Genomic DNA, 26,219 nt, shown 5'->3' with positions numbered 1-26,219 from the left:
AAATTGGAAGCCAAAGGGTTTGTGCTGCAGGGGTTTGGGTCTACTTGCCTCAGATACAAAAATAAACATGAAAACTTGTTGTCTTTGACCCCAAACGATATGTCCTGGGTGTCAGGTTATAGGAACTCCACAACCCTGCAGGAATCGCCCCCACAGAACCTCCCTTCTCATTAAATGAAGCCCTCAGATGTCTTGCTTGGATCAAGCCCTACACAGGGGCTCCTGTGCGCAGGAAGATTGCCTGCTGCCATCGCCCGCTCCTGGAAACCCCAGTTTCCTCGCCCAGCAGCCCACAGTGGAGAGCTTGGTGGTACAAGCTTTCACCTTCTGAGTTAACCCTGGTGTGTTCCCTTCCACCCCACCGGAAAGGGAATCCAAAAGGCTGGACACCTTTGGTAAGAGGATGTTCTCTTTTGCCAGCCTAGCACTGCAGTTGGTGAACGCCATGTGCTTTTTGGGCCAATACACTGTGTGTTCTTCAGTAGCGCAAGTGCTACCTGTGATCTCGGAGGTGGCCCAAGCCATTCTACCTAAGCCATTTCTGACAGGACAGATGCAGCAATGTTCACCATTAGATGTCGGCTGGACAAAGAGCATTTGTATCATCAGTGTCACTCAGACATCACACCTGGTGGCGAATCATTGGCTTTTTGGGGGATGCCCAGGCTTCACCTCTGGACATGGCCGTTTGATGGCTCTCACCTTTTTGGAGAAATAGCAGACTCAGCCCTGCTAGCTTTTAAGTCCCCCAGTGCTATTGCCAAATCTTTGGGATTATCCATGGCTCCCCACCAGCCCCAGTCTGCCTTTCTCCCCTCTCATGGTTACAGTCCTTTCCCATCCAGTCACCATGGCCAACAGGCTTCACAGCCTCCTCGTGGATGCGGTTCCCACAAAGCATTAGGGACCACCAGCCAGAGGTCGAGCAAGTCCACTGTACCCTGGCAGCCGCCACTACTAAAACCCCTTTAGTTTGCCCTCATAACAGAAAAGTGTGTTGTTCAAATTGTCCAGAGAGAGTACTCCATCCACTTTCTGGGACCCCTGCCCACATCCATGCCACCTTCTCACAAGTGGCTTATGGAGGACCATCTGTCCTTACTCAGTCAGGAAGTATGGGCTCTTGTTGCCAAAGGAACTATCAAGAATCAGGTTGTGGTAGCTATTATCACTACTCTCTGGTGCCCAAAAAGGACAGAGACGTCAGTCCTATTCTAGATCTATGCCTTCTCAACTTCTTCCTGAAGAAGTAGTTCAGGATGCTCATGTTAGCCCAGGTCCATTCTGCCATCAACCTGGGAGACTGGATGATAGCTCTGGGCTTGAGGGGGCACCTATTTCCACATCTCCGTCCTGTCCTTCTCCAGGCAATACCTGTGGTTCACCAAGGGCTATGAGCACTTCAGTTCGCTGTGCTCCCCTTTGGCCTTAACGGCACCCCTTGGGTGTTGACCAAGGTGATGGCGGTGGTTGCAGCACATCTGCAGAGGTCAGGGGCTCCAGTCTTTCCCTACCTTGACAATCGGCTGCCGATTGCAGCGGACAGTTTGCACTTGCTTGAGTCCACTATCAACAAACTTGTCACACCTGACTTCCTCTCAGATGCTCCCTTTCATTAGAGCTGTTCTGGACACAGTGCAGTTTTGAGCCTATCCTTCAGAACAGCGACTCAAGGATAGTTGAGCTATGATTCTGATTTTACAGCCTCTATCCTTGATTTCAGTGAGACTGGCTCTGAAGGTGTTAGGCCTCATGGTCTCCTGCATCCTGCTGGTGAGTTTTGAGAATCTCTCCAACATGTTCAAGGTCTCAGACAGAACTGCAAAAGACCTGCAGTGGTGACAGTCAAAATGCAATTGGGTCAGTAGCAGACCCCTCTCCATTCCCCACCCAGAGATGACCGTAGTGAAAGATGCATTACTAATGTGTTAGGGCTGCCATCTGGGAGAGGTGTAGAACCGAGAACTCTGGTCTCAGGCAGAGTCCCAGCTCCACATCAACCTGCTCGAGTTGCTAGCAATCTGACTGGCCTTAAAAGCATTTCTTCCTTCGATCAAAGGAAGGCTAGGAACACACAATGTCAGCAGTTCTGCACATTGGAGTTTCAAAGGTGGCTCTCCCTTGGAGGAGCTTTTTATTGCGAATGGAGCTCAGCCCATCTGTAAATCTTCCAGTCAATACCACCTCTGTCCAGAGTTCTGAAGAAGATCAGGAATGACCAGGCCCAGGTCATTCATTTGGCTCTGGACTGGACACAGAGTTTGGTGTCCCAAACTCCAGAGTATGAACATCAGCCCTCCAATCTGGCTGCCCATTCAGGAGGATTTTCTCTCACATCAACAGGGCAGGGTCTTACAGCCGATCCTGTGCAAACTCTGCCTTCATGCGTTGAGATCGAGCAGCAGCAGTTGGCAGCTTTCAACCTTCCGCCCAAAGTCTGTGACCTTATTTCGCCAGCCAGACGGCCCACCACCAAGACTGTATATGTCTGCCGTTGGCATAAGTTTGTCATAGGGTATGCATCCAAAAGCACTGATCCTCTTTCTTTACCCTTATTCCAAGTGCTATTGTTTATTCTTTCTCTGGAACAGCAGGGCTCGGCCCTGGGCACCTTTAAGGGTTACTTGGCAGCCATAATGGCTTTTTTGCAGTTGCTGAACCAACCTTTACTCAAGTGATTTTTTATGAATTATTTCCTGTATTGACTACAACAGTTGTTTCCTCACAAGCTATTTACTGTGCCCCACTGCAACCCCAACTTGGTCTTAACCGTTTTCATGTGCGCACCCTTCAAGCCACTGCACAACTGTCCACTCCAACTAATTTTTTGGTCACCATAACATCAGCCAGGAGGGTCAGCAAGCTCTCTGTACCCCTCACTACACAACATTCTACCCAGACAAACTGGTTCTGAGAACCAGTGCTTCCTTCTTCCAAAGGTGGTGACACCTTTCCATGTAAACTAAAATATTACCTTACCTACTTTCTTTGCTCTACCCCACCCTTCTAAAGAAAAGGAGAGACTCCACTGTCTGGAACTGAAAAGATTGTTGTTGTTCTACGTTGATCGTACCAGAGTGTTCCGGGTGGATTATCAGCAGGTCGTGTGTACTTTGGGGTGAAGAAAGGGAAGTCTCCGCAGAAACAGACAACCTCACGTTGGCTGGTGCTCTGCTTAAACATCTGATACACATTGTCCAAATAGTAACCCACTGAGGACTTGTGCTCATTCCACCAGAGACAAGGCTACAGCACTGTGTTAGCTTGCAGTGTCTCTATCCTGGACATCTGTCAGCCAGCAATGTGAGAGTCTTTGCACATGTTCACTATGTACTATTGCCTGAATAGTCAGGTACATTGTGATGGGATTTTGCTCGTTCGGGCCTCCAGGACTTTTCGGTCAGATCTGTTCACAGACCCTCCAGGGAGGTATTGCTTGGGTATTTATTCTAAGGTAAGGAATCTGGAGCTAGAAGTCACTATCAGATTAACAAGATGCTTACTTTTGGTAATGCCTTATCTGGTAGAAACTCCATCTAGCCGTAGATTCCTTTCTGACCCTACCATCCTCCCCGCTTTGCGAATGGATTTCTGAATTGGGTCACCCTCTTAAGGCCCCTAGTGATGCACACTACTTCATCAGCATTCTTTGTGGCTCCGTGTTTCAGACGGGGAAAGGTTGCAAGAAGAAACTGATGTTAGTGCACTGGATGACGCCTATGTAGGAGCCATGTGTGCCACTTCCGACACGGATGATAGCACTGATATAGAACCGACCACCACCACCTACCAGCTGATAGGGATACTGCTCAAGAATGAAAAATGTCCTAGTTATGGTAATGGAAAGTTTCAATTCTATTAAAGACATGGAGGTGAGGATTATGCTTTTCTCTCTTCGCTTTATTCAACAGCATTTCAAATAGGCTCTTGGGAATGCAAACAGTCAAGTAAAAGTCATCAACTAATGAACAGTCCACAATGTCTTTATAGTCCATTCTCGCTGTTGCCGCCTCTTTCTTCCTGCGACCGAGATAAACTAAACTCTTTTTTAATCCTGCTTGACCCGTCAGATCCTGCAACAAAAGACAACACAACCCATAACTCTGGAAAGCCACTGCTTGCAAAACGGAGCACGAGAACCTTAACAGTCAAGAGAACCAAACGAGGAATGCAACCCCGACCAAACAATGTTTTCAATCATTAATTGAAAAAATGCTCACCTTTGTGATCAAGAAACTTAGGTGGAAAAAGGACACGCCGTGAATGCGTGGGTTAATCCTCACCTCTGTGTCCTTAATAGAATTGAAACTTTCCATTACGATAGCATTTTTTATTCTGTATCAGGACCGGAGGTGAGGATTATGCTAGTTTAAAGCTTCCCCCCTACTAGTGACGCAATATGCTGAATCGGTTTGAAATAAAACCTCTTGAAGATAGAATCTGAGGACCAATCTGTTGCATTAAGAATGTCCTCCAGGCATGCCCCAAGGGACAACTCCTTAGAGGCCATGGCCCCTCTTACCAAGTGAACCCCCAAAATCTTGGTGTTGATGCCTGTTTACTGCATTGCCCATCATACCCATCTTGCTATGGTTGGGAATGTAACTTCCCTGAAGGGTATCCTAAGGGCGATCAAAATTGGTTCTCCCCCTGGGGCGAATAGCTGCCATCCTGGCCTCATAACGTTTGATACATCGAACCACACACACACTTTGGGGAATCTGGAAAAGAAAGATAAGAAACCACACGAGAATTGCATTTAGTGCTTCTAGAGATATGGAGGGTCACCCCTTCAGGGGAGAAAACTCTACTTGTAAAGTCCAGGGACCGTACGTCAGAGACCCTTCTGCATGAGACTAGACACAACAGAGTGGCCAGTTTTGCAGCCATTTCTTTGCGAGAAAGATATTTTTGGCCTTCCATGACAGGAAGAGGTTCAGAACCTTGTTGACAGTGCATGCCCAGCGAAGATTGCAGACCTGAAGGTGTATATAAACCTGTAAGCCAGGCCTTCAGAGGCCAAGGAGGCCAGAAAGTTCAGGATTTGGACAACATTGGACCCCACTGGATCCAGGTGTCTGCTATGACACCAGCCCAACCATCTAGCCCACTTTGAGTGGCAGCACTTGATGGTACTGTCCTCCCACACCTTGGAGAGGAGAGCGACCACTTGATTCGAACTGCCCAGGACTTTCCAGTGTTTACTGTAATCCTCCATGTCATAAGCGACAGAGTCCCCTGCATCACTAGAGGATGGGGATTCCCATCGGGATCCCAGGGGAGATCTGCACGGAGGGGTAGAGGGATTGGAAAATCCCAAGAAAGCTGCAGTAGAAACGGATACCAGACTTGCGATCTCCAAATCGGTGTTACCAACACCAGGTCTGCTTTCTATCTCCACACCTGGGCCAAGAGACATATTATCATGGCAAATGGAGAAAAGGCATAGCCCCGCTCCTGATGCCAGTCCTGTAGAAATGAGTCTGTGGCGGCCGCCCCTGGGTCCTGTCTCCAGCTGGGAATCTGGTGGTCAAGCCTCGAGGCAAAAAGATCCACTGACAGTGTGCCCAAAAGGGCCTGAAGGGTGCATACAAGGTGCAAATGAAGCTGCCACAGACTTGCGTCACACCCTGGGAGGTGTTCCGCCGTTACTGAGATCTTGTTAACTAGGCAATATTCCCAGATTGACCTGGCCAGGTCTGACAGGGGTTTGGAATGGGTGCCTCCTTAGTGATATTGTCCATCTTTAAGAGGACACAGCACTTTGCCCTAGATTTGGTCCAACATTTGAACGCGAGCGAGCCTGCGAGGAGCTCAAGGCAGTTGATGTGCATTGAATTTTCTTGAGATGACCACTGTCCTCTAGTGGAAAAGGGTCCACAGGTGCCCCCCCCCAATCTGAGCCATTGGCTTTGGATTCTGTAACTAGGTCTGGGGCAGAGCCGAATATTGCCCGGCTGTTCCAGGCCTCCATGTGGACAAGCCACCATTTTATCTCCTCTCATGCTTCTGTCGGCAGAGGGACAACTTGAGAATATGTGAGTCCCTTCTGGACGTGGCTTGCTTTGAGGTGCTGCAGGGCTTAATAGTGGGATGGGCCCAGGAATATGACCTGGATGGAGGAAGACAGCAGGCCTACCAACCTGATGTCTTGGCGGAGGAAGGTTGAGGACTCCGCACCCATCCTGTGCAGTTCATGCCTGATCCTGTTGACCTTCTGAGAGGGGAGACGGAGTGTGGCCCGAACAGAGCCTGCTACAAAACCCAGGTACACGAAGGACTGTGTAGAGACAAGGACAGATTTCTGCCCATTGATAATGAAGTTTAGCAACTCTGAGAGAGACAGCCATCCAAAGGTGTGACAGCAAGAGCTAGACGTACTGACCCCGGAGGAGATCGTCCAGGTAGACGATGAGGCACACGCACCCAGCCAGGAGAAACTCCACCACAGGTCGCATCACATTGGTGAAACACCAGGGTACAGACAAGAGGACAAACGGAAGAGTTGTAAACTCAAACGTCCGCACCCTCCACTGGAATTGGAGAAAATGGCGATGGCGGCGAAGACTTGGATAGATAAGTGTCCTTAAGGTTGAGACGTACCATCTAGTCGTTAGACTGGAGGAGGTCCTGAAGAAGATAGACCCCCCCCCCCATCTTGAAGTGGCAGTAGATTAACCAATCGTTGAACCCCTTCAGGTTGATTACTGGCCGTTGACCGTCATCTTGCTTGTCCACCAGGAAGATGTTGCAGAGTCTCCACAATTGCACCTTTGTGCAGTAGTTCAGAAACCTCAGAGTTCACCACTACCATGTCTGTGGCTGAAAACACCAAAGTAGGAGGGAGCCTCCATTGGACGGGAGAGCCAAAAAACACTGTGGAACCACTGCATTGTTGGGAGCACCCATGCGTCTGAGGTGAGGGATTCCCAATTGGAAAGAAACATCCGTAGACTGCCCCCCAACCTGCGATGGAAGGATAATTGCACGCTCACCTTGGGAGGAGTTTAGGCTGCTGCCATCTCTGTGGCCTCCACATGAGCCCCTGTGCCGGGGGGGTAAAGTCTGGTTGGGTAGAAAGCTCTGAACCTGGAGGCATCTTGGTACAGCCCTCTCTTTGAAGCAGAGCTCCTGCCTGGGACAGTGAGCGGCCGGCTGAGGGCCCCTGCCTCGGCCAGCCCCTGGGAAAACCCGGGGTGTAAAGATCCACTTCCTTGAAGTCTGGGCCTTGTCCATTGATGTAAAGGTCTGCACAAACGTGCCCAACTCGCGGATAAAGGGGTCACCAAATAAGTCTCCCTGGGTGAGGGGGCCAGCTTTAGAAGTGGCGAGGTCCCCCAGTTTAGTGTCCATCTTTATGAGGAGTGCTACTGCGCCTCCCCGTGGAGATTGCGCAGTTCTCCAGGAAGATAAGTGCCCTCTGGGCCCAACCTGATAAAACTTATAGGGATATAAAGATGCTGGAGGCTTTGCCATCTTCGGCCATGTCGAGTATACAACTAAGGGGTCCGGACACATCCAAGAGTTTGTCCTCACAAGCCTCCCAGGACCTGTTGATCCCCTTTTATAGGTCGCGCATTAACTTCCCCCGGAAGGTGGCCCTGCATTCATCGACCTCAGGGGTCATTGCCACCTTGTCACTCAGGGATGAACGGGAGCATTCCGCATGTAGGAGTTGCGGACCTCCTTGTCAAGAGGTTTGCAAAGCCGCCCGTGAGTTATGTTGCAATCTTGTCTGCCGGGGTCTACTTGGCTGAGTTTGGGTGCAACAGGAGGTCCGGGTCAAGCATGTCCTGATGCCTCCGAAGGGGAGGTCTTCAGCCAGGGGCTCAGCGGAGTGGAACTGAGGGGAAGGGCCCCAAGGACGGGACCCCATCTCCTGGTCGCCATCTGAGGAAGGAGAGTCTGTGCTGTGTCTGGGGAAGGGGAGTTGGGGACAGGAGGGATCGGGTCACTGAAGGACCCGGTGTTGCCTCCTGTTCTGTGAGGAGGCAGTGGGCCATTTAGGTCCTCTTCAGGCGGGCAAATGCGGGGGTGGCATACCCAGACCGTAATGGGGGCACAGGCCGAGAAGAGTCTTCTGCCTGTGGTGGGGAGGGGGGTGTAGCACAGTCTTGCTCGTATTGCTTAACTTTCTGCTCCGGGGGGCCACCGCCTCCTAGACCGCCGACCATGACCAGGAGTCCATTATCCTGCAAAAGTTCATCAACAGGGCAGTAAGTCACCTGTTCCTCCTCTCTGTAGGTCTCAGGGTCACTCATAGTGCAGTGGAGGGATGCAACACCTACTGGAGGCACCAGTGTATTTAGGTAGGACTAGAGGTACCAGGTAGGTATAGAGGGATTTTATTCGGGTGGAGTCACCCACATATGCGGGGCACCAATGTCTTCAGATGACCTGGGGTTACCAGAGAAGAATAAGGGGGTTTCATTCAGTTGGGGGGTCTCCCAGCCTCTTATGCATGCCACCCAGAGACAATGACAGGGGACCTCCCTGCGGCACAGTGTACACCTGTCTGTTTTTTTATGGGCACTTCACTGCCTGGGCTGGTGTCAGTTCTGGAAGCGTGCAGTGATTCGTACCAATTACTGACCCCAGAACACGGGGCATCTTGCTCCATGAGGTAGGTGCAGGCGAGTGCAAGTCGGAACCCCAGTTGGCCACGCTGATGCCTTTTTTGGCATAAAACCACTTTGCACTGCGTGCCGACTGGGCCGTTGCAAAGAGAAGTGCAAAGTCTTGCTTCCCAGGCGGCACCCTCTATAGGTTGGAGGACCTTGCTGCAGTAGCCCTAGATGCACCGAGGTGTAGACTCCGGACTCCTCAGGGAAGCATCCGAGAAGGAGCGACTAGCGTTCCCGCGGCCGCAGTCAAGCAAAATAACGCAAACACAAAAAACACAATATTAAGTCACAAAAGCATGCAGTATGAATGGAATAAAAAATGGCGCAAAGGCCCAAGACACTTAGCTCGGCTGCCGGAGCAGTGAAGAAAGAGGAGGCGGCAACAGTGAGGATGGGCTATAAAGACATTGTGGACTGTTTATTATTTTATGACGTTTACTTGACTGTTTGCTTTCCTAAGTGCCTATGGGGAAATGTAGTTTGAATATCTCTGCTTGGCTACTGTTGAATAAAGCGAAGAGAGAAGAGCATAATCCTCGCCTCCTGTTCTGACATAGAATTTACTGGAACTAGCCTGACACCTAGGGATAATTCTAAGGTAAGGAACCTGCAGCTAGATAGTCTCTACTAGATAAGGCATTACTGAAAGTAACTTGTTCTTCAAAGCCACTATAAAAATAAATTGGCCACAGCCGAGAGTCATCTCATTAGAACTTCAAAACTGTTGTCGAGCAAATACATCATGAGTGCATGCATTTTGCCACCCTGCCAGGTGACATAACTGTAGTGAAGTGACTGTCGGTTTGTTTCAAAAGGTAAGCCTGCCTTGAATACAATATTGAATACTTGAAAGTATGAATTCATTAAGCCTTGAGAAACTTGGAGGAATACATGCGGCTTATGAGTAGTAGTATGTTAGCCCAACAGAAACACATGAAGAGGAACATTATTTCATATGCAGTTCTATATGAGTGGTACGAGTGTTGGCCTGTCAGAAGTTTGAGTCCGATGAATCTTCCCATATAAATAATTTATGATATATTTTGTTTTTATAAGAAAAGAAAACCTTCTTAGCTTGTTACATTTTTTTATGCTAGAGTATACATATGTTCTATCTAGTTAAATCGCCGAAAATAATTGTTTCTACATTAATAAATCACTACAGCGTATTTTTTTGGCTTTTGGAATGGGAAGTTTTAATGCATGCCGATGCACTTGATGTGGTACCTTTAATATTGACAGTAACCTAATTACTTATTACTTTTTTTTACTTTACTGGTCACAACCTGCTTTCTTCACTCTGACTTTCCAGGACTGTCACCTTGCTTTCCTATTCAAGGTACTTTTATGTGTATTCTGTTACCTTTGTGTGCTTCTGAGGCCTAAGTCTGTGTGTTTCTTTCTACTGTTAACAGTTAAAAACGTGCCATTTTGGTGCTAAACAGTTCAAGATTGCGTAACAGCTATTCTGTCCTTAAGCACTGTCTAGAATCTTTGGTGTCTTTACAAAAGTCAGGAGGTAGCCAATGAAAGAAGCATCACTATTTGGGAAAATGCAAACCCGTTTTCCAGATTGTAATGTAAAATGTGACAGCAGCTCTTGAACTAGTTAGCATGTTATATTCTTCAGGAGTTTTGTGTTATTTTAATGCACTCTTTTATGGGCCTTACTATCAAATATACCAAAGACATGGTTAAATGTGATCACTGATCTCCTTAAACCTTTGCTTCTGTCTATTGTATACTTATTTTGTAAAATGATCAAATGATTTTCCTATGAATAATTACGGGTCCCATTTTTAATTGTAGCACATTTTGAAGTCAAAATAAAAGCTCTGTCTTAAAGACTGGAACAGTATATGTTTTCTGCAATGCTGTCTTCTGAAATGGGCATTAGTTAATCTTCTTTTCCATCATGTCCTCACGAGCACCTATTCAATATAGCTTTCCTTATTTCATTGCTGGTTGTTTCCCATTTTTGGGCCATTAATCTATTGTCTATGAAACCAAAGAATCTTAAAACGTAGTCCGGTCAGTGAAAGCATAAAGAGGGAAGGAAAATTGTATTGAACCTCCCTGTTTACAGGGAAATGTCTAGACACTTTTGAATTGTAAAGGTACAGCTGTGCAAATTTCAATCAATAGACATTTCTCCAGATTTGGGCCCTTCGTACCTTTAGGTGTTTGAATCACCTTCTGCTCTAATTTTATTCAAAGCCAGAAACCGTATCAACATGCCTTGTTGCACGCAATAGTTTATTTAGTTGCACATTCGCCTAATTGAAAACTGTCCAAACAAGCCAATTAGAAGAGACTACTGAGAATTTGCCCCCTCAACACCAGAGGCAACCTAAGACAAGATTTCTACTGCACATCGTATGTGAGAGTCCATGGCTGAGCTTTGCTCATGAACTCTCAGTTGTCTGTTTTTCAACTTGCTTATTTCAGATTTTCCTTCTTTTCCCTGTAAGTCATCTCCCATACCCTGTTGCTATCATTTGTTCTTGAAGGTATTTGGTCCAAGAGATCAGATTCCTGGTTGATACAAAAACACTTATGCTTTTAGGCCCTGTGCTACCTATAGCCTAAAGAAAAAAAGCAAACTGGCCATACAAACAGTATATTTCTGAAAAAGAAGAGGTAGTCTCAGCCGAAGTACTGTCTTATTCATTCAAGGATAATATTCAGGGTAGGGAAACTTCCAGTCCGCTATCAGGGAAAAGGCCCTAATGATTTATTGTCAATCTGCCACTCAGACTTTATTCTCATGACAGCTTGGTATTTCTTTCCAGAATACAAATCTTTGGAGAGCACACAACTACTTTGCCTTTCTAACAGGGGACTGTAGCAAATGTGCATTTTGTAGTGAATTCTACATAGCCTTCAACCATGTAGTTATAACACAAATATTTTCAAACGGGACAAAAACAAAAGGAGAATTTTTGAAACTCATGAATGAGATCAAAACATATCAATTAAACATATTGATTACAATTATTGTTAATTCAACAGAGCTCTGTGTGAAACTGCAGAATTATATAAGACAGTTGGGCAAAAATCTCGGACACTTGCTGACTCCAACTCCCCCTCTCCCACCCACTTTGGGTCCTCTCCACCCCTCTTCTGTTAATATTCAGAGTCTCTAAACGCCGACCATCATGACCATACTTTCTCATACTTTCTGGGACAGCCCAGATTCTGATATACCAACCTGTCAGCCCTTTGGCACCAGTCCAAATCTCGCTTCCATTCGGGAACCCCAGGTGTCCCGACCACCCCCCACAATCGCACTTTGTTCCGTTTCACCACTCCTGCTGCCACATTTAACCACATTTTCAGGTGTATGGGCCAAATTTCTTCCCCTGTGATATGCAGCAGGATCCATCTGGGTTCTAATGGGGTTTGTAAACCCGTCACCTTGGACATAATTTGTGTATTCTCCCTACAGAACTCCTGTAGCCACAGACACTCCCATATAATATGAAAAGATGACCGAGTCATACCACAGCCAGTGACAGAGAGGTCAGTTGCGCTCCTCCCAACCTATGCAAGAGTGTTCTTGAGTAGTATGCCCTGTGTAGGATTCTTAATTGTATCAACCGGAATCGAGCCTTAATGGCAAACTCCCTGGGGCTCTGAATGGCCTCCGTCCAGTCATCTTCTATCAACCCTATGTTACACTCCCATGCTGATCGGAGTGCTGTAGTACGTTGTGTGAGTTAAGTAATTTCGCATATATTAGATACTTTATCTGATAATAACTTCCAGTTGCAGGTTCCTTACCATAGAATTTTCCCCCAGGCGTCAGAATGGATCCAGAGATTTTTTTCTTCGACCAGTACACTTGCGTGTCGGTAGGGGGTGTCGGTCGACTCCGTGTGCGACGTTGGCGTCGTAGTCGCTTTGATGATGTGGGTAGTAGTACATAGACGCTGCCTCAGCTTAGTGACTTCAGTTCTTTCCTTTCTGCGCCACGCACTGATCCGGAGAGAGCAACCCTGGTCTCTTTTTGACAAAGTTCGACCGTTGAGTTTTTGGTGCATCAGGATGTCCTCGAAGACTGGTTTCAAGCCGTGCAAGGACTGTCACTGCATGATGTCTGTGACGGAGCCGCATCGCGTCTGTTTATGGTGCTTGGAGCGCGACCACGACCCAAAGTCGTGCTCTGAGTGCACCCTAAGACCTTGAGGGAGCAGTCCCTCAAGCTCATGGCGGCCAGGCGCTCAACTCCGCGTAGGTCCCGGTCTTGCTCGAGGGGAAGGTCTCGAGACTGTTCGCGGAGCCACCACCATTCTTCTTCCTCCAAGTCTTCAGGCACAGGGAAGAAGAAGAAGTTGAAGCGGTCCCACCACCCTTCAACTTCACTTCGCTCGGCTGATGCAACGCGGGAGGAGTGTCGACGCTCAAGGCCTCTGTCTTTGGAGCCTGCGTCTGGGTCTGCTCCATCCTTCCCCAAATTTCCGGAAGCCGGAGCGACCCGTGCCCAATTCCAGGAGTTTTATGAGGCCATGCACCTCATTTTTGAGCAGGTCGACCCCGATACGTCGCCTTAGGGCCCAAGGGGTTCGGTCGGGGGGTCCTTCAGGTTCACGGCTTCGGCTTCGGCACCGATGTCCCCTCCGGATCCGCACCGACGCCGGTCGTACCACTGAGACCTTCCCTGGCGCTGGTTCGATTGTCGACGCTCCAGACGTCAGTGGTGCCCACCATTGACCCGATCCTCATCCCCGACGACTCTGAGTCCAAAACGGCGTTGGCCGAAGCCACCTCTGTTTTCGATGGGGCCTACTCACCCCAGGTCAGATTTGGACCCTTTTCCTTATGGGTACGAATTCAGGGAAAGATTGGAGGGGTCCCTGGACCCTTATGAATTCCAGGATGACCTTACTTTGGACTGGGCATAGGAATTGGGCAAGGCCAGTGGCCTGGACACTTTTCCAGACAATGGCATGCGGTCTCCTCCTACCATGGCTACTGCGGAGGGAGTGGCTTATGCTGTGGTGGTCAGTAGAGCGGCAAAGGTCCTTGACCTTGAGCTGCCTACTGTACAGGTCAGCGAAAAATCTGCGCAAAACCAGGGGAACCCTATAACCCTAACCTGCCTAGGGTAAATACACAATCAAAAAAGGGGAAAAAATGACAGGTAGGGACAAATTTAATCCTAAATTGTGAGAACAGTCCTTAATTGTGTTACTTCTGAGTTTATTTCTTTCTCATATTTATTTCAAAGATTTTTTAATATAGCAAAAAAATTCTATGGTAATAAAATACAAGACTTAATACACATCGCATAAATAAGTATAAACAAAATGTTACTCACGATACACACAAAATAAACCACATATAAGATTTAACAGTAAAAACCATCCTAAGATGGTGCCCTATGCATTTAGATAGTGGTCACTGTTGTGTAACTCCACATGTGATCCACTGCTATTTGCTAAGGCACTGGGCTTTTCGTACACTCTACTATCAACGTGTTGTGTATTTCTTTCACACAAGCGTGATATCGTGCATCTCAAGTCTTTACAATATAGTCCATTATTTGACAAGCCCAATACACTTGCAATACAGAGAAGTCAACGCGTTTCGGCCTACTGAATTAGGGCCTCATCAGGACTGGAGAAGGGCAATAGTAATTCTTAATTGTAGGAAGAAACCGGGGGAAAGAAATCCTGTATATCATCCTCAAGTAATTTAAGTGGTGAACCAAGTTGCTTGTGTTTGTTAATCCAAAGTCAAACAATGCGGCTCGTATCGGCACCCGTCTTATTGAATCCGGCACGTCCTAATGTTACTGACACTGCGGCGAGACTACTTCAGAGCACGTCTTCCATATACGAGTTGTTGGCGACGTCTCTTAGCAACAACTCGTATATTTTGTGCTTTCAGCCTCCTTCCAGTCAGTGACAGAAATGGGCATGAAACCAATGCTGGATCCCAGAAACCTAAACATTTCTGAAGAGTAGACACATTTCTGAATTCAACAAGGGGTCATTTGTGTAGATCCTACAAGGGTTTCCTACAGAAAATAACACCTGAAAAAGAAAAATATTGAAATTGAGGTGAAAAAAACAGCAATTTTTCTCTACGTTTTACTCTGTAACTTTTCCCTGCAATGTCATATTATCGAAAGCAATATACCGTTACGTCTACTGGACTCCTCTGGTTGCGGGGATATATAGGGCTTGTAGGTTCATCAAGAACCCGAGGAACCCAGAGCCAATAAATGAGCTGCACCCTGCAGTGCGTTTTCATTCTATACCGGGTATACAGCAATTCATTTGACGAAATATAAAGAGTAAAAAATTGCTATCAAGAAAACCTTTGTATTTCCAAAAAGGGCACAAGATAAGGTGTTGAGGAGCAGTGGTTATTTGCACATCTCTGAATTCTGGGGTGACCATACTAGCATGAGAATTACAGGGCATTTCTCAAATAGATATCTTTTTTACACACTCTCCTATATTTGGAAGGAAAAAATATAGAGAAAGACAAGGGGCAATAACACTTATTTTGCTAGTCTATGTTCCCCCAAGTCTCCCGATAAAAATTATAACTCACTTGTGTGGGTAGGCCTAGCGCCTGCGACAGGAAACGCAACGTGGACACATCCAAATTTTTGAAAGAAAACAGAGGTGTTTTTTGCGAAGTGGCCTACCTGTAGATTTTGGCCTCTAGCTCAGCCGGCACCTAGGGAAACCTACCAAACCTGTGCATTTCTGAAAACTAGAGACCTAGGGGAATCCAAGGAGGGGTGACTTGCGGGGCTCAGACCAGGTTCTGTTACCCAGAATCCTTTGCAAACCTTAAAATTTGGCTAAAAAAACACATGTTCCTCACATTTCTGTGGCAGAAAGTTCTGGAATCTGAGAGGAGCCACAAATTTCCTTCCACCCAGCGTTCCCCCAAGTCTCCCGATAAAAATGATACCTCACTTGTGTGGGTAGGCCTAGCGCCCTCGAAAGGAAATGGCCCCAAACACAACGTGGACACATCACATTTTTTCATAGAAAACAGTGCCTACCTGTGGATTTTGGCCTGTAGCTCAGCCGGCACCTGAGGATACCTAGCAAACCAGCGCATTTTTGAAAACTAGAAACCCATGGGAATCCAAGATGGGGTGACTTGCGGGGCTCTGACCAGGTTATGTTACCCAGAATCCTTTGCAAACATCATAATTTGGCCAAAAAAAACACTTTTTCCTCTCATTTCGGTGACAGAAAGTTCTGGAACCTGAGAGGAGCCTCAACTTTCCTTCCAGCCAGCGTTCCCCTAAGTCTCTCGATAAAAATGGTACCTCACTTCTGTGGGTAGGCCTAGCGCCCACAGAAGGAAATGGCCCAAAACACAACGTGGACACAACATATTTTTTCACAGAAAACAGAGTTTTTTTTTTGCAAAGTGCCTACCTGTGTAGTTTGGCCTCTAGCTCAGCCGGCCCCGGGGGGGGGGGGGGGCAGAAATGCCCTAAAATAAATTTCACCCCTCACCCCCCCCCCCCAACCACCCCCCCCCCCCACCTATGCCCGGGAACGACCCTTGCCTACGGGGTCGCTCCCCCTGCGTGACATTGGCGCCAAAAAACAAATCCCCGGTGCCTAGTGGTTTCTGCCCCCTTGGGGGCAGATTGACCTAAAATCGGCCAACCTGCCCCCAGGGGGGCAGAAATGGTCTAAATACAATTTGCCCCCCAGGGGAGCGACCCTTGCCTGATGGGTCGCTCCCCATCTCTAAAAAAACAAACAAAAAAAAAAAAAACACACAAAAAAATATTTGCCCTTGCGCCTAGAGGTTTCTGCCCCCAGCGGGGGCAGAAATGGCCTAAAATAAATTTGCCCCCCCAGGGAGCGACCCTTGTCTAAGGGGTCGCTCCCCTTGCGTGAAATTCACGCAAAGAAAAAACTCCCTGGTGTCTAGTGGTTTCTGCCCCCTTGGGGGCAGATTGGCCTCATCAAAATAGGCCAATCTGCCCCCAAGGGGGGCCAGAAATATCCTAAATATAATTTTCCCCCAAGGGGAGCGACCCTTGCCTAAGGGGTCGCTCCCCACCTAAAAAAAAAAAAAATTATCCCTGGTGCCTAGAGGTTTCTGCTAATAATAGGCCGATGGGGCAGAAAAGGCCTTCCCGAAAAAATGCCCGCCCTGGGAGCGACCCTTGCCCAAGGGGTCGCTCCCTCATGACAATTTCAGGAAAGAAAAAAAAATCCCTGGTGTCTAAGCAATCCGGCTTTTGAAACCCTTGGAGAGACTTCAAAGGGAAGGCAATACATTTCCTTCCCTTTGAAGCCCCTCCGGGCCTCCCCCAGTGATTGAAAGAGAAATGCTTTTGCATTTCCAGCGCGATGGGGAGGCCCCGGTGACAAATCAGCGCGCGCTGACGTCACGGGGGGGCGGGGGTGGAAGGGGAAGGTCTTCCCCTTCCATCCCCACCTTGGGGGGGTTAGGGGGGTGCACAGGGGGCGCGCTAGCGCTCCCCCAAGTTCCCCTGTGCCTTGGACGAGGATCTCGTCCAAGGCACAGGGGAACTGTAGCCTTGGACGAGATCATCTCGTCCAAGGCACAGAAGCGGTTAACTACTTCAGTGCGGAGGACGTCTTTGTGCCGTCTTCCACACCAGTGCTGCGGACGGCTCCAAGTGGTCCTTGCAAACAAGGCAGGAAATTCATCTGGTGCGGGCAGCAGAGGGATTACCTTTTACTAAAATCAGACTCTGAAATTAGGAAAGAGCTTCCCCAGCACTGGCACTGTGTTTTTTTTTTTTAATTCAATGACAATCTGCCCACTCATATCATTATAGTGAAAGTAAAATGAGCTGGTTGGCTGATTTCATTTTCACTGCATCAATGCTCGGGGGCATGTCTTAACCCCCAAAGCACTGATTCAGACGGGGGCGGTGTGATTGGGAAGAGGATAATTTCCCCTTTCCAATGGTACTATTCACCAGTGGATCTCTGCTAGGGGATCGCCGCAGGAGGGCTACCCTGAAGCAGGGATCCAACCACTAGACACCAGGGAGAGAGGGAGCGGCCCCTTGGGCAAGGCCTTGTGCTCCTCCTTGCTGTTTTTTAAATGCAGTCTATATGCACCCTGTGGGGGGAGGATCTGTTGGGCAGAAAGTCCACAAGACACAAGGGACTATTTTGATATAGAATTGTAGGAGTGTGGGGGCTCCCCAGCATAGGCTTAGCCATGCCCCACCCTCATAAACATGGGGAAGCTGTCTTTTTGCTACTCCCTCCGAGGGCAGATGGGGGAATTTAGCCCCATTTGTCCTGGTCTGCCCTGGGGTCTTTTTTTTTTTTTAAGGATTGTAGGAGTGGAGGCTTTTAAAAAAATATATATATATAGGGGGATGTTCTCCCAGCATGGATATGGCTATGCCCCCACCCCTGATGGGGTAATTAACTGTGATCTGGGGGGGGCAGAAAGCCTGATGTATGGCTGCAATATATATTTCTAATAAAATAATGGGTGAGTCTTTCCCAGGCCCCCACTCTAACCCCTAAAACATCAGCAGTCTTTCTGCTGAAGGGTGGTGTTCTTTGCATGCATTCCACGCCATTTTCTTACCCACAATACCCTACAAAAACACATTTCCCCCACATTTTTGTGTGGAAAACTTCTGGAATCTGTGGGGAGCCACACATTTCCTGCCATTTCCTGCCACACAGCATTCCCACAAGTCACCTGATAAAAATAGTACCTCACTTGTGTGAGTGGGCCAAGAGGCCTTGACACAAAGTGCTATGTGGAGAGATCAGCAATAGAGGTAACTGCAGGATTTGGGGCCATGCTCGGCCACCACCCATGGAAACCTACCCAACACAGAGAGGGAATTCTAGGGTGGTGTACCTTGTGTGAATCCCATGAGGTTTTCTTACTCTCAATAACCTGCAAACCTCAAACTTTGCCTGAAGTCACACATTTTCTCTACATTTCTGTGATGGAAACTTCCGGAATCTGCAGGAATCCACAACGTTCCTCCTACCCAGAATTGCCACACTTGTGCCAGTAAAAACACTGCACCACTTGTGTAGTTGAGCCTAGTGCCAGGAACAGTTCCAACCGCGATCAATAGGTGTCCCTACTCGAGGGCTCCCATTGTCCTTGGTTTAATCCTTTTCAGAACTTACTATCACAGAAATGTGAGGACAGTGTGTCTCTTTTTTTTTAGTCAAAGTTTACGTTTTTTTTAATGGATTCTGGGTACAGCAACCTGGTGAGAGCCACAAAAGCCACCCCATCTTGGATTCCCTTAGGTGTCTAGTTCTCAAAAAAGTACAGGTTTGCAAGTTTTCCTTAGGTGCCAGTTGAGCTAGGGCCAAAAATCCACAGCTACCCACTGTGTTAAAAAACAGGTCAGTTTTGAGTGGAGAAATGCCACACAAGTGGGGTGCAATTTTTATCAGAAGACATGTGGGAGCATGGAATATTAGGATATTTGTCATTACTAATTAGATTTCACTGCATTTGTGCCTTCCAAGTGTAAGACAGTGTGTAAGAAAGAAGACATTTTAAAAAAGACTTTGTAAATCATATGCTAGTATGGCTACCCACAAATTCAGAAATTTACAAGTAACTACTGCTTCTAAACTCCATTTCTTGTGCCTGTTTCAATAATACAGTTTTCCTTGATACCCATTTTCACTCTACATATTTCACCATATAAATTGGTCTAAATGTGGTACCCAATGAAAAACCATTGTAAGGTGCAGCTCAGTTGTTGGCTGTCTGTCCCTTAGGTTCTTGGAAAACCTAAACACCCTGTATATCACAGCAGCCAGAAGGTCCTGACAGATTTATTTCTTTATTTCAACAGTTTCTCTGAGAAAACATTTTGGGATCTGCGCATATGTCTCCTTGCTGAATTTGGAGTTCTGTCTACTTTTCAAAAATCTATAGGTTTTCTGGATCAAATCCATGGGTTTCATACTGGTTTCCACCACAAACTGGAAGTACGTTGAGAGCACAAAAAATAGGAAAATCAGGGACCTCTTTGAAAAATGATAAATCTGTGGTTATAATTTTTTTTTTTTTTTGTAATTCAGCTCTGCATGTTCCTGAAATCTGCAAAGATGGTGACTTTAGCACTGCAAAGTGTTCGTTGATGCCATTTTTATGAAAAAAGACACTTTTATCCAGAGCACTTTTTCCTATTTTCCCCCAGAGCTCAACATTTAGCTATTTTTTGGCTATTTTCTATGTCCCCTCCAGGAGAAACCGCAAACCCTGGGTACCCTCAGAATTCCTAGGATGCTGGAAAAAAAGGACGAAAATTGGGTGTGGATAGCTTATGTGAACAAAAAATTATGGAGGCCTAAGAATGAACTACCCCAAGTAGCCAAAAAAAGACTTAGGCCTTTTCCCTCCCCATGCTATCATCAAAAGGGTTACATTCCGCATGCATGACATATGCTTATGCCATCAAAAATAATGGTGTTGCTCTGTGTCCCCCAGAACCAAGGTATTTATGTATCTATGTTACAAACTACAAGGTGCTCTTTCGGGTACTGCAATTTCTGTACATGAAAAAAAAAGGAATTAAATTATCACATCTATATAAGAAGATCAATATATGTTCTTCAAAAGCTAGGAGAGCGTGGGCTCATAATTCAACACCTCCCAAAAACCCTCCACCCAAGTAAACAACACACACTGACAGTTATAATTGCTTGGTTTATTCAAAATCATGTATCCAAATAATATGCATATGTTTTCTCTTTCATGTAAGGCTGTCAGATACGCATTAAATGACATATACCTTGTGATAAGGTGACACAGTGAAAAAAATAAAATTTACAGTACATTGGCATTAAATGATATGGACAAAGACAAATTTAACATGATATAGAAAGAATATTACAAGGATACCTGCTGTCAATAATTCAACAAACGTCCTATATCATTCGCACTTTTGTAGGATGGTTGACACGGAACATGAAATGATTGGACTGCCATTGATGTTTCGACCCTATGTGCGTGTAAGTGTTAATATTGAGACATCACGGCTGGTCTTCATCAGGACTAGAAGAATGTAAACAGCCTAAATTATGTATTATTCTAGCAAAAACGAACTCCTCCAGGGCGGGTTGGAGTATAAAACACAGATCCACAAGTATCCATAGCCATGTATCCAAAATGCAATAGTGGGAGAACCCCAACTGGGGTTCACTTAACTAAGTACTGCAACAAAATCGTATTTTTTCAAGGTCTCCAAATGATTCAAAGACAGCTTGCATCAAGAAATAAAGTTTTCTTATGGGGCGCGACTTGGCATTCACATGCCTTGGGAAAACTTTGTTTGAAACTGATTTGGCAGGGCTTACAAGGTCCAAAGAGTGTGGTGTGGCCCAGCTTTCTTTGAAGCACTCCAGGGCAGAATCAGCATTTTGCCAAAATGATAGGATCCATCCAAAACCATATTGATGAAGGATACCTGAACATTGCCAGAAAAGCCAGTGGAGCTCATTCATGCAAGGCAGCAGTGCACCACACTGGTGCCATCTACTCACCTCAAGCAATTGTTAGTGTCTAGATGAGCATGAATCATATATTTAGCTTTGCCATGAATGGCTTGAGTCACTGATGCCCTAAATTCTTCAGGGACCACCGGCAAGATCTTGCTGACCGTGTCTCAGCAGGTGTGCACTTACTGGCCTAGTAGGCAACTGCCATTGCCAACCTCAGGACTAAGTTAGCTGAAGAGAACACACTTTTCCAAGGGTCAGATACCAAAGTCAGAAGAGGATCCACATCAAGCACCGTTAGGACCAGCATCAATCAGAAAGGTGCCGGAGCAGATTGTGGAGCTTGAATTGAAGTCAGCATCAAGAGTTGGCGCAGACCCAGAGGTGAGTTCCAGGGGCTCAGATGCTGCAGAAGACAGATTAACCCAACGTGAGACCCATGTAGATCCTGAAAAGTGCTAAAAATATGCAGCAAGGCCTCCCTAAATGTCTCTGTACGCTGCGGTGTCACTGATGGCACAGGAACTCAGGGCATGTTGGGATCAACTGTGGAATCAATTCCTTTTTTGAAGATCAGACGCGAGATCGAGTGACACTTTGACACTCTTGCAATGTCTCTTTTGTTAACGAGTGGCAAGTGCCTGGTCTCACTTTGCCTTCCTGTGTCTTTGCTTTGATTTGGATTTCGACTTACAAGTTGACCTTGAGTGCGAACAGGGCTGTCACATGTTCGGCATCGAGAGCAGGAATGAGATGATGCCCTCGACTTAGAGCAGAAGTGGGACTTTCTATGCTGGCGATGTGCAGTTTTGCTTCAGGTCCAGTATCGCCTGGGGGTGTATGAGGGCACATTCCTCACACCACAAGGAGTTGTGCCCAAACAGTAGAGGCACACCTTGTGCAGGTCTGCAACTGACATCTGTTTGCGGTAGTCACCACATGGTAGGAACCCTGTAGTCTTAGAAGGGGATGTCATTCACTTGCACCTTCAAAGTCAGTTTGGAAAAGCTTACCAACCGACAAAAAAAAGGGAGCAAAGCTCCTGATTCACGTTCAAAGTCACGAAAGCGAGGAGCGGATGTTGGCAATCAGGGCTAGCGCTTATATGTGGTTCAGCTGACTCTTCTGGGGCAGACTGGAGTCACTGCAGAGCCACAAAGCACTCCCTAGCAATGCTTGGAACCACTGCTATGAAACCTTTCCGATTCAGCATGGCAAATATTTTAAAGGTGAAGAATCTGCAGTGAGATGTATCCTTCATGATCTGATTTTATATAAAACTTGTGAACAACCTACGTGAGAATAACTCAGATAACTCATACTGAATGCATTTTTTGATTTGCCGAAATTCATATTCTTTTCTTACTCTCCGCTACTCACGAGGCATGTTGTGCAAATTTAATTGAACATTGTTTGTTAGCTTGGGTCACTAAACAGGCAGGTAGTAGCAGTGCAAGGTTTATCCGTCTTATTCCCCTAAAACCCACTGTGCAGCTCTCAGAGCTTATCTATATAAATGGAGATCATATCCCGAGCAAGGAGCCCCTAAATATACGTTTTTCAAGGTCCACCTGCTGTTTTCTTATGCAACTCTAGCCCAATAGTTCCTAAATACTATGGAACAGGCACGCTTCCTCATATCTTAATTTGGTGCACATTCTCTAAAGGTGCTGCGTGTAACCTAGAAGTGGCAGGAATAAAGAGTGTGGAAGGCCAATTGTGACTACGCTTTCCCTTTATTCAGTGGCTATCATAGATTTGTAAACCGTGTTTCAAGCATTCTGATCTCTGCTGAGGGGTCTTACGTTATAAAGATACACGTCAAATCGCAGTAAGATGCATTAAAATGAAGCTTGAGAGTCAATAAAAGGAACGTTTTTAAGGTATTAATGACGGAGATACTGAGTTATCGCACCTCGGTTACTTTCTAGGCTTAACAGGGTTTGAAAACTGAAATAAATTGCAACCAAACTCAATTACTTTTACCCCAAAAGCGTCCTTGATACGTTTGTTAGATAGATTGTTTTAAACAAACATGGGGATATAGTTCTCTAGAACGTCAAAAAATAAGACAGTGATGCAGCAGCCCCTAGGCGTCTTCCAGTTTTGTCAACCATCGATTTCCAACAATGCAAGATATAAACTAAATAAAAAGTCTTTGTTCCTGTAATTGACGCAATTCAGCCACTTTCTAGGATTGATCGAAAAGCCTCTTTAAGAACCTCAAAAGGCCGAGAAACATAAGCATTTCCAAGGCCTAGTGCAAGAAATACTTACTGTGATAGGTTGTTGTTTTGGTTGATGGCTCTGCAAGAGCTTGTTCGTTTGCCTCAGGAGGGAGACTTCATGACCTTGCTAGATCTGCAGGATGTGCATTTTCACATCTCCTTTTTCACTTTGCCTCTCAGTATTCTTGCTGCCTGCTAATTTTAAGTTCTTAATTTCCGACTCTGTCATACGTAAAATCAACATTAAATGATTGGTACTAGTGGCACCTTATACCAGGGACAGGGCCATTGTGTTTCACGTTACGTGGACATTTAACTTAACATGGTAGGGCTCTGACTTACGCAGTTTGTGTGCAATTTCTGGGAGACGTCCTTGACACATTGTTAACTAGTGCTTTCTTTCTCATTCACAGAACTCATATGAAATATTCAGTTTACAGTTAAGTATTTTTAGAAGAGTACCACCTGCACTGTCCGAAAGAACCTGCTAGGAATCATGTCCTCTTAAACCCTTCTGATTCTATTCTGCATGTGCCCATACACCAGTCCTGGAGGCATAGGAAGCATCCGCATTAGGTGTCAAGTCACAGGCTTCTGGAACAACAGTTCCCTGGCTAAAGAAAGCGCTGCAGCTTTAGAGGCAACTATGCAACATTAGAAAAAGCCTCTGGCAAGGTAGCTAATACTATGGTTTGTCATGACCGCCAACACATCCAGAGCAGGAAGATGTCTTGTTGCAGGAATTGCAGGGCCTTTGGTCAGCAGTAGAAAGCTTTCCTATGACTTTCGGGTGAAAGATGTACTACTTATTCATCCTTGACATCTCAAAACTGCAGCACCTGACAGTGTCCAAATCCCACACTATGAACATTCAAGGCGGTAGAAGTCAATTGGTATGAAGTCACTCTACTTTACATAAAACATGAATCTCATTCTTGTTCTTTTGTACAGGACTGAGAAACAGAGAATTAAAGTTACTACTGCTGGTAACATTATACCTGATCGAGACTGTAGGAAAGTGCCCTTGTTGACATGGTTACCCCCCCCCCACACACACACACACACTTTTTGCCTGACATTGATGCCAACTTGACTGAGTGTGCTGGGATCCTGCTAACCAGGCCTCAGCACCAGTGTTCTTTCCCAAACACTGTATCATCATTCCCACAATTGGCACACCCCTGGCATCCAGTTAAGTCCCTTGTAAAATGTACCCATGGTACCAAGGGCCCTGTGTCTAAGGAAGGTCCCCAAGGGCTGCAGTATGTATTATTCCACACTGGGGGACCCCTCACCAAACACATGCGCACTACCATTGCAGCTTGTGTGTGCTGGTGCGGAGAAAAAGACAAAGTCGACATGCCACCCCTCTCAGGGTGCCATGCCCATCAGCCACTCCCTTTGGCATAGGTAAGTCACCCCTCTAGAAGGACTTACAGCCCTAAGGCAGGGTGCATTATACCACAGGTGAGGGCATAGCTGCCTGAGCAATATACCCCTACAGTGTCTAAATCCATTCTTAGACATTGTAAGTGCCTTGTCGCCGTATTGAGTATCTGGGATAGGAGTTTGTCATTACTAACTCCACAGCTCCATAATGACTTCACTGAATACTGGGAATTTTGGTATCAAACTTCTCAGCACAATAAACCCACACTGATGCCATTGTTGGATTTATTGCAAAATGCACCATGAGGGCATCTTAGAGATGCCCCCTGTATGTTAACCAAACTGCTAGGGCATGACTGACCAGTCTGTGCCAGCCTGCCACTTTCAGACGAGTTTCTCACCACATGTGGTGAGAGCCTTTATGCTCTCTGTGGCCAGAAACAGAGCCTGCTCTGGGTGGAGGTGCTTCACACCTCCCCCTGCAGGAAATGTAACACGAAAGAACCTGCTAGGAATCATGTCCTCTTAAACCCTTCTGATTCTATTCTGCATGTGCCCATACACCAGTCCTGGAGGCATAGGAAGCATCCGCATTAGGTGTCAAGTCACAGGCTTCTGGAACAACAGTTCCCTGGCTAAAGAAAGCGCTGCAGCTTTAGAGGCAACTATGCAACATTAGAAAAAGCCTCTGGCAAGGTAGCTAATACTATGGTTTGTCATGACCGCCAACACATCCAGAGCAGGAAGATGTCTTGTTGCAGGAATTGCAGGGCCTTTGGTCAGCAGTAGAAAGCTTTCCTATGACTTTCGGGTGAAAGATGTACTACTTATTCATCCTTGACATCTCAAAACTGCAGCACCTGACAGTGTCCAAATCCCACACTATGAACATTCAAGGCGGTAGAAGTCAATTGGTATGAAGTCACTCTACTTTACATAAAACATGAATCTCATTCTTGTTCTTTTGTACAGGACTGAGAAACAGAGAATTAAAGTTACTACTGCTGGTAACATTATACCTGATCGAGACTGTAGGAAAGTGCCCTTGTTGACATGGTTACCCCCCCCCCACACACACACACACACTTTTTGCCTGACATTGATGCCAACTTGACTGAGTGTGCTGGGATCCTGCTAACCAGGCCTCAGCACCAGTGTTCTTTCCCAAACACTGTATCATCATTCCCACAATTGGCACACCCCTGGCATCCAGTTAAGTCCCTTGTAAAATGTACCCATGGTACCAAGGGCCCTGTGTCTAAGGAAGGTCCCCAAGGGCTGCAGTATGTATTATTCCACACTGGGGGACCCCTCACCAAACACATGCGCACTACCATTGCAGCTTGTGTGTGCTGGTGCGGAGAAAAAGACAAAGTCGACATGCCACCCCTCTCAGGGTGCCATGCCCATCAGCCACTCCCTTTGGCATAGGTAAGTCACCCCTCTAGAAGGACTTACAGCCCTAAGGCAGGGTGCATTATACCACAGGTGAGGGCATAGCTGCCTGA

The 26,219-nt window shown here is 46.6% G+C and overlaps 1 protein-coding gene across 4 annotated transcripts in view; it reads left to right on the top strand.

Moving 5' to 3' along the window:
- FBXO25 (F-box protein 25) overlaps positions 1-26,219 on the top strand; it is a 343,865-nt gene that overhangs the window by 276,433 nt on the left and 41,213 nt on the right. For 3 of the 4 annotated variants that reach the window (XM_069235834.1, XM_069235833.1, XM_069235836.1), the window contains exon 10: positions 9,937-9,963. The exons of the other annotated variant lie outside the window; for it this stretch is intronic. In XM_069235834.1, the coding sequence (XP_069091935.1) occupies positions 9,937-9,963 (27 nt within the window). The remainder of the gene's footprint in view (positions 1-9,936; positions 9,964-26,219) is intronic. 4 annotated transcript variants of the gene reach the window in all.

Source organism: Pleurodeles waltl, chromosome 5 (genome assembly GCF_031143425.1).
Source record: "Pleurodeles waltl isolate 20211129_DDA chromosome 5, aPleWal1.hap1.20221129, whole genome shotgun sequence".
NCBI classification, from domain to species: domain Eukaryota; kingdom Metazoa; phylum Chordata; class Amphibia; order Caudata; family Salamandridae; genus Pleurodeles; species Pleurodeles waltl.
Note: the sequence above shows the minus strand (reverse complement) of the source record. Positions and strands in the feature narration are given on the sequence as shown.